The sequence below is a fragment of the Protomyctophum bolini genome, assembly GCF_963924005.1.
Source record: "Protomyctophum bolini genome assembly, chromosome: 18".
Taxonomy (NCBI): domain Eukaryota; kingdom Metazoa; phylum Chordata; class Actinopteri; order Myctophiformes; family Myctophidae; genus Protomyctophum; species Protomyctophum bolini.
In genome coordinates this window covers 26,339,315-26,348,647 of record NC_137879.1, presented here as the reverse complement: position 1 = coordinate 26,348,647, position 9,333 = coordinate 26,339,315, and the positions used below count along the sequence as shown (strand labels likewise).

Sequence of the window (9,333 nt, the reverse complement as noted above, 5' to 3'; positions counted from 1 at the left end):
TTAATGAGTTTATTTCAGGTTTGGACACCACAGTATCATGACCACAATTAGACAACACCGGCATTAGAGGGGAACGGGACTGGGGGGGAGGGGGGGATTAACAGTAAGGGTGTTATTATGAGGGTAAAGGTTAAATACTTCGTTACACGGTCACGTTGCTCGACCTACGGCGAAGTATATAACTGAGTGATGTAAAGGAAAGGATCCTCAGACTTGCTGCTCAGTGACGCGCCTCAGGGAGCCGAAGATGGGACTGGTGCTTCCCCACTCGCTGTATCTCCTGTACTCACCGGGGCGCAGGAAGTACTGACGGCCCCGGTAGTTGGTGTGCTCATGGAGGATCCAGTAGCCCTCCATGACGTTGGCGGAGGAGATGTCGCCTTTGTGGAACATCTCGTGCAGATCTGGACAGTCCTCACTGACCTCCATGTTCTGGCCTCTGAAGTCGGAGCGCTCAAAGATCTTCATCTTGTAGTTCCCTTGGTACTGGGGGAGTGAACATCGAGGATGAACATTTATTTGTAGCTCTATAAATAAACAAACACATTTTCTGTTTTACTGTTTAATTTATTCTTATGTTATTGTGATTTTCTGTGATTTTGATTTACAATTTTACAGCTTTTCCCCATGTCTGATTATACTGTAAATAAGAATTGTTCAGATTTTGTTTTGTCTGGTTAAAAAATGATGTATTAATAATACTAATACATTTATTAAAAAAGACAATCAACTGAAGAGAATAATAACAATAAGGCACTAGCATAGGCAACTGTCAACCTCATAGGTCTTCCTCAACAAGTGGAACGAGTCCGACTGTAACGACACCAAACTGGCAACCCACAGGTAAACGAGCTCAGGCTGTCAGCTGTGACTGTCGGCATTGGTTTAATGCCAATGGGCTCAGGCTGCCGTTCGCAAGAACGGTGTTAAATGTTGAACGAAGAATGAAGCTGGTGCAGAAACATGGAAGAAATAAAGACCAGGTGGGTGGAAGTCAAACTCAAGACAAGAGTTAGCCCCGCTCGGAACCCTATACAGTTTGTTTACACTACACTTTTGTAAACAAACTGTACGTAGCGTTCCGAGCGGGGCTAGACAAGAGGTTCCCTTGGCTTATGTTGTGTAAGTGTAACCAAAACATATCCCACAGTGGTGTAAAGTAAACTAAGCGCAAGGTGAAAGTCTCGAGCGTTTGTTGACATTGGCTTTGGTAATTAATTAATTGATTAATGAATTAATGACGTTTCAGTCAGTGAGTCTGTTATTGTCTTACTGCTAGAGATTTTAGCATAAGCTAGCAGCATCATTGAATTGTGTGAAAGAACAAGGTGAGGCCAATATGGACACGAGTGTTGTCTAATGACCTTAATTCTTTCCATCATCTCATGGTAGTCCCTGACTCCCTGCAGATTTTTATTTTATTTTATTCTTTTTACAGTCTATGGATGGACGGTTTGGACCACCTACACTAGGCCTATAGGCCTATCAACACAACTATGTGATGATGCTGGGAATGAAGCTTTGCACTGGTGGAAAAAGGTAAAAGTTTCAATACCGCAATGTAAAATACTTATTTACAAAAAGTCTGGAATTCAAAATGGACTTTAAAAAGTAAAAGTACAGTATTGGCATCAAAATGTACTTAAAGTACAAAAAGTTAAAAGTACTCATTATGCAGAATGTGACCCCACATACAATTACAATATATAAACAAATATTTTGAAAATCTTGTAGAACAGCTATTTTCAAATGGCCAAAATGTATAGGGCTGAAGTGGTTAATGGGTATTTTGTAATAATAATGATAATAACAAAAATCTAGAAAGTAACTACTCTAGTACTCAAGTTTTCAAATTATTGTTGTGGAGTAAAAGTACAATTTCTTTCCTTTGAGATGTAGTGAAGTGAATGTAAAAGTACTGAAAACTGAAAATACTCCAGTAAAGTAAAAACAAAATACCTCAACATTAGGTGCAGTACTTGAGTAAATTAAATGTAATGTACTAGTTACTTTACACCACTGAGCTATTGTTGGTAGGTAACGTAACATCAGATAGAAAATCAAACAGGCTACACTGCCATAAATGCATTATTGCTGTTGTTTCTTTAGACATGCAGTAGGCCTAGTTGCTATTTTAAGAGACTGTGAACAACATTTACCGTCTGAAATTTACTTTACTTTTCCCCATGCTCTGCTTCCATAGACACTGGAGGCAGCTGAAGGACGGTGAACACATTCATGAAAGAAGCTGATGCTGTGGTGTGGTATACGGTAGGTGTTTCATATAGCTTAATCTGTTTTTGAGTGGTGTTAGCCACTCCTATAGACAGCAATGTGTGTCCACTGTCCATATGTCTGTCCCTGTGTCCGAGTATGGAAATTGCGTTTGTTGACAACCAAGTGTCACTGTTGTGGTTTTGGCTTCTATACAAGCCTCGGCACATCCCTGATGTATTCAATCAATAAATTGAGTAACATGGAAGTGGCAGCGGTACTGGTAGTGCCATACTGTTGTAGGGTCCAAGCCAAAGCATATCCGGCTATCCCCAGCCTGTCGCCTCTGCCTATATGTCTCCCCCAGTCCAGTGGTGAGAGTACATGTACTCAAGTACTGTACTTAGTGCACTTTTGAGGTACTTCTACTTAACTGGAGTATTCTGAAATTTCTGTACTTTCTGTATTTACTTCTACTCCACTACATCTCAGAGGCAAATATTGTACTTTTACTCCACAACAATTCATTTGGAAACTAGAGTTGCGAGTTACTTTGTAGATTTGGATTATTAATCCACACATTAACCACTTCAGCCCTATATTTCGGCCATTTGAAAATGGCAGATCTACGAGCTCGCTAATGCGGTGCATTGTGAGCTTGTAGATCTGCTATTTTATACAAATGTGCTATTTTATATTAAATGGGACATTCTGCATAATGAGTACTTTCTACTTTTGTTACTTAAGTACATTTTTATACCAATACTTTTGTACATTTACTCAATCAAATTCTGGACTTTTACTTGCAACAGAGTATTTCTACTTTGCATTATTCATACTTTTACTTAAGTAAAAAATATTAGTACTTTTTGCCCCAGTCCCCAACGCAATAGACAGCGATTATGGCATAGCCTACCCTACAGCTATTATGGCGACGAAGAAGCACTCTGATTTGTTATGCAAGTAAAAGTAACAATACGTAAGTAAAAGTACAAAAGTATTGTCATCAAAATATACGTAAAGTACCATGTGTAAAAGTACTGATTATGCAGAATGCCCCATTTCGCAAGTTATTTCAAACGTTTACAAAATGTGTCAATTTTGTACAAATATATAAATACATAGCTGATCTACAGGTCATAACTAGTCGCATGCATTGCGAGACGTGAGCTTGTATATCAGCTATTTTCTAATAGACAAAGACTTGATTGGTTATTACTGTATGTGTTTTCTCATAATAATCAAAATCTACAATTGTAGTGGAGTGCAAAGTACAATATTTGCCTCAGAGATGTAGTGGCAAAGAAGGAAATGGGAATACTGTAGGTAAAATGGTTCCATAGTTAGTGTACTTTCCACCCCTATAGCTACTACAGCCATTAGGCCATCAATTAACACTTACAGCGGGCACCATGCGGCAGGAGCGGATGCAGTCGTTGAAGCCGGCCCAGCGCTGGAAGTCGGGATACTCTCCCTTGTACAGCATGTACTGGTAGCCGTTAAAATTGGCCTTCTCATAGGCCACCCAAGAGCCACTGTCCACCTTGATGGAGTTACAGCGACTGAAGTGGCTGTGCAGCTCGGCACAGTCAGTGCTGCACTCATAGTGACGGCCCTGGAAGTTGCGGTCCTCGTAGAAGATAATCTACACGTTTAGGAGAGATGGATAGACAGACATCATTATGAGCACAGTTCAATGGGGGGAAAGACCTCATACTTTACATAGGAGGAGTAATTGTTCCCAGGGGAGCTCAACTTCAAACTTGTCTAAGCACAGTTGGTAGATAAAGGACAATGAATTCAGCAGTAATAATGTGCAGCAGTCTGGTTTAATGAACTTAGCCTCTGAGTGTCAATCAGCAGGACCTTCACAATGCTGCAAGAGCTAGTCTTGTGTAGAGCCATTTGTAATGGAACCGTTTTGGGGAAATTATTGGGTGTGACATTTTGTCTTACGATGCACACTTCTGTTGCCATGAACTGTAATGCTTGAAAAATCACTTAAACACACTTACATTAAGAGGAAGACAATTAAGGAAAAACACGTTAAATGAATCTATGCTGGCCCTAGGCCTATAGTCATGTTTTTGTGTCTAGTAGGAAGTTCGGAGCGCACTTTCATTGCATCACACACCATGTGGATGTAATATCCACAGTACGGAAATGAGAGAAAACAAATGATAAAATGACTCCATACAAAGAAAGAATCTATTGTTGCTCAGTGCTTACATAATGGCAATGAATAATTTCTGAATTAAATTAATATCTCTAGAGTATTTAAAGAGAAATGATTTCCCTCTTTAACCACATAAGTCCTATTTTATACTGCAGCTATTAAAACTAGCATATCTATATCTGAAAGTTTATAATACGTCAAGAATCAAGATGCAACTTGGCGATCTGCTATTTTTGAAAATGCTTTTCTTTATATTTGTTTCTTTTTTGTTTTATTTAAATGGGGACACCAGGGTTAATATGCTTAAACTAGAGGAAAAGTTGTTTTCCTAAGCTTCTAAACATTAATGATGACATTCCAGTTCTGTCTGTAAAATGTAATCTTAAAATAATTCATTTTTGAGGCCAACAACTAAATAAATTCCCTCGTTTTACAATCAGACATTTGTGCAAACTACTTTCACCCACTATTAATGTGCTTATAGATTTTAAATCGCATGCTTACCTTGCCCATTTTGACTGTTCAAGTTCAGAACATAGCAGGCCCTGAGCAGTACCAGGCCTTTATAGACCTGCTGCGGATCAGGGCTTTGTGAACCCGACACAAAGCTTTGTCGCGTCAGCACAATGCACTCTAGCCTCTGCATAACACTATAGGACTGGTGCACGGCAGCAGCTCCTTTGTCTCTGTCAAAGCTCAGTGTCTGTCTATGGAAAATACTCTACAACTGCACTTTTTCCAAAGAGCCCACAATAAGAGTTGCAACCTCTGCCTTTATTGGCACGAGTACCATAAACGTATAGGACGTAGAGGCCCTGTGTGGACAGGTAGAACAGGGGGTCCCAAACTTTTGCAGGACAATGATGGACCCCCACATAGCCATAGCCTCTGACCCCTATTGCAAAATGGCTTTTAAAGAAAAGTAGTTTGCCCAGGGTGGGGCATTGTTGTGGCTCTTCTCTATATGTAAAGTGTCTTGATGTGATTTGGCACTATAATATTGAATATGATATTAAATTGCAAAAATAGCCCATCTACAAGTTTGCAACGGGTCGCATGCGACACATTTTGAGTTTGTAGATTAGATATAGCTATACAAAATATAATAATGTTTTACTTTAGTGGTGTTATATATGTTTTTCCTTTCCTTTCCACTTGACCCCCACTTTGAAAACCACTGTGGTACTAGTAGAGGAAATAGAATAGCTGTCTTTTTACAGTTTTTCTCTTTCTCTTTCTTTTCAAATTAAATGCCAGTGGGGTTTTATGAGTTGGTAAAACATATAACATTATATTACCAACTTCAAGTACTTAGTACTACTTCTTGCTTCTTACTTGTCGCTCTTGAACTTGAGGAGGCATGAGCTTGAACAGAATCGTCAAGGACACAGATCGTTTGTAAAAAGCAAAGCGTTTAATAGTCAACGTGAGCAGGTGGAGGAGACAGGGGGTGCTGGTTGGCGGGGAGCACGAGGCGGGCTTACTGACCCATCCTCATCCTCCTGAAGGAGCCGACCATGGGGTTGTGGCAGCCCCAGTCACCGCAGGCCCTGTACTCGCCGGGGCGCAGGAAGTACTGACGACCCCTGTAGTTGGGGTGCTCGTAGAAGATCCAGTAGCCCTCCATGATGTTGCAGGAGAAGATGTCACGGTAACGGAAGCGGTCGTACACGTTGGGGCAGTCCTCCATGAACTCCATCATGTGTCCCATCATCTCGGGCCTGTTCCAGATCCTCATCTTGTAGCCTCCTCTATACTGTTGGGGAGAAAGAGAGTCGGAGAGAGAGATAAAGTGTTTGCTGTGCTACTGTGGGTTGAGACTTTCAACGCTGATAAAAATCTGAAAAAAGCAGCAGTGTGCAGGGACCTTAACTCTGAGCAACACTCAGGATTCTTCAGTGTTGAGGGGTAAGGGGGGCATGCAACACAGGTGTGTCCAAGCGGAATCGAACCAGGGATAATACAGTGGAGTGAGACTGGAATAATGGATATAAAAGTAGGAGAGTGACATGCAGGAAATGGCCCAGCCGTCTGGGAATGGAATCAGGTACTCCCTGTCAGAGAACATGTGGTTCGCACCCTAACCATTCAGTTTGGTTTTGTTTAGACCGTAGCATTTTGGATCGTGACATAATGTAACCCCGATTTCCCCCTCTAAACTGTCGGGAACACTCAACGTGTCTTATGGAACTCAAATGAAGACTGAACGTCTTTTGGGGTCGTATCGTATTCCTTTTAAAGAATGACTGGCTCTCCTTGTGGACTTTGCAACAGAGACTTTTACGCTTTGACCCACCATGGTATCTATAAAGGACATCAAAAGGCCTCTGACTGACAGATTTCTAAGGCAGCGTTTGATGTGCAAGGAGGGGGGATTGGTGGTGTGGTGGGTTACCAGTCCCATCCGTCAGTGGGATTGACTTACAGGAGGGAACATCTGGCAGGAACGCATGCAGTTGTTGTAGCCCATCCAGCTGTGGTAGTCGGGGTACTCGCCGGGGCCCATGACGTACTGGTAGCCCATGTAGTGAGACTTCTCATAGCCCACCCAGTGACCGCCGGACACGCGGACAGAGTTGCAGCAGTTGAAGTGCCTGTAGGTGTCCATGCAGTCACTGCTGCACTCCCAGTGACGGCCCTGGAAGTTGCGGCCCTCGTAAAAGATGATCTGGGTTGGAGAAGGAAGAGAGGAGGACAGGGTAGGTCTTGAGTCTATAAAAGGCTTAAATGTATAGTCGCCTGGCTGCTGTGCTTATGAACGGGCTGTAGGGGACACTGCTCTCCCTTGAACAAGCATGAGATGCTATTGCATCAACCCTGCTTTCTATGCCGAGGTGCTGTCTGCTCAGCACCTCTTTATGGTCTTCATTCCATGCTTGATGAGAATTAAGGCAATTCAATCAATGTAGTTTCACTTTATGTGTTTGTTCTGCAAAACACATTTTAAGCTTGACCAGTTGAGATATTTTTAGTGGATTTCTCTGCTGACAGGATGTCAACATGTGAGAGGAAAAGAGACACATAGCTGCTGTTCAACATAGAAACAGTCAATTTGTTTCTCAATTGATTACCATGCTATTGGGAAATCCCAGAGACGGGTTAGCCGTGCAATATGCCTAAAAAATAATTTTCCCAGGGGAAAATGAAATGCTGGGAATTTACCACTTAACATTATGTTCTGTGATTTTACATCTATAATGGAAATATATGTTATCCTCCTTTTTCTTTCTGTGTGTATACAGTCAAATCCTGAAACTGATAGATTTAAATTAACCCAGGTCTTGGCTGTGTGCTTTACCTGTTGCAGCATCCCAACCATATACTACTCAAAGTGTCAAATCATAAATGTTTAACTCCTAACTCAATTCATCAAGTAGCAACAACAATTTACGTGAGCTCATACCTTTCCCATGGTTGAAGGACTGATGTTTTGCGCACCGTAGACCTAGGTGTGTTTTCCAGGGCCTTTTATACTCTGGCACTGGCAACGAGGCCTCTCACACGTCAGAGACGACTTCTCTTTTACCTTTTTAGACGTCACACGCCTTTGTCTGGCATTGCACGGGACATACTCCTAACTGCTAGAGTTTACCTATAGAATTCACCCCCACCCTCAACTGGCCCCCATACAAGTGACCATTCTATGTTTGACCCTTGTTCAACCATGACCTGGTCATGCAAACCTTTTGAAATATCACACAAAGGCTCTTTAGGTATGTGGCCCCCAGCAACAAAGCTTGTTTAGTTTTACAGAGGACCATGTTGGGGAAGTTACTTACTATAAATACATATGACTAAATAATACATATTACTTTTGTCGTCCAAATTTAGGCATGTTATTCGTATCAAAATTATATTTTAGCAGCACTGGTCATCATGTCATGATGAAACAGTCATCTGAGCTACAGCGTCATCTATTGTTGTAGAGTAAACGAATGTCAAAATAAATACTTTTGATTTGGGGGAAGGGTATGGGTCATATTAGCCCATTTATACTGTTCAAGTTGAACAATGAACGCAGGACAAATTTCAGGACACTATTTTTAACAATAAAAAATGTCTAAATGGTAGACAAACTGTGATTTGTGGCGTTTATGAAAGTAAAGACCTACTTGACATGCTTGTAATTCTAGTTTTATTAATTTGCCAACCTTGAAATTCCATAATCCAGTCGGTTAGGCCATTTTGCATGAGCATGAGCCACACAATATGTAAGTTATTCTGTTCTGTTCCAGTTTATTTCAGTTTGGGCCAATGCTTTTATTTAACTAGACCTTACCCGTTCTGAATTTATGAACACCAAATTATGTACAGTGAGGGTAATGCGATGTATTGGATCACATTACTTATTGGGAGGTAATTGTCTCGCTATAGCGCAGTGCCTTAATGGCATTACGAATGAAGGAGTTTTTAAAGATGTTACGGTTATCTTCTGGTACTGCAGAGTCTGCAGAGTCGATGAGAGGGGTCATTTGCTATCTTGACAGCTTTTTTTCGAAGTACTTCCTTGTATATACAACTTAATTGTTTGTCTCTTCCCAATGATTTTTGAGGCTAGGTTCACTATTCGCTGCAGCTTGCTTCTTCCTTTTACATTGCCGTACCACATTGCGGCCATTTGCGGCGCCCCCTATAGATGAAAATGGTATTGCTTTGGGCTCTCCGTTGATTAAACCACCCTCGACATGTGAATGAAATTTGGGGTGGATTGGACATTCCGTTGGTGATTTGTGTAATTTTTTGTAAAACAGGACCCTCCCACTAACTTTGGACGTTGATTACAGCCGAACGATACGGACTATGAAGATTCTGCCTGTATAATCGGATAGGTCCAGAGATCATGTGTACCGTTTTTTGTGAGATTTGCACAAAAGATGTAGGTGGAAGAGCAAAAGGTGTGTTTTGAAGAAAATTCAAAATGGTGGAAAATTTACCTTGACGCA

General features: G+C 41.2%; 2 protein-coding genes across 2 annotated transcripts; both read right to left on the bottom strand.

Moving 5' to 3' along the window:
• Positions 1–207: 207 nt before the first annotated feature.
• On the bottom strand, positions 208–4,903 carry crygmx (crystallin, gamma MX; the record flags this gene model as incomplete). The annotated part of the gene is made up of 3 exons (XM_080790066.1): positions 208–486; positions 3,617–3,859; positions 4,895–4,903. 3 exons carry the CDS (start codon positions 4,901–4,903, stop codon positions 208–210), a joined length of 531 nt encoding a protein of 176 aa, XP_080646192.1.
• Positions 4,904–5,870: 967 nt separating this feature from the next.
• Positions 5,871–7,802, bottom strand: crygmxl2 (crystallin, gamma MX, like 2; the record flags this gene model as incomplete). The annotated part of the gene is made up of 3 exons (XM_080790065.1): positions 5,871–6,146; positions 6,816–7,058; positions 7,794–7,802. The coding sequence occupies 3 exons, from the start codon at positions 7,800–7,802 to the stop codon at positions 5,871–5,873; spliced, it is 528 nt and encodes a 175-aa protein (XP_080646191.1).
• Positions 7,803–9,333: the final 1,531 nt, after the last annotated feature.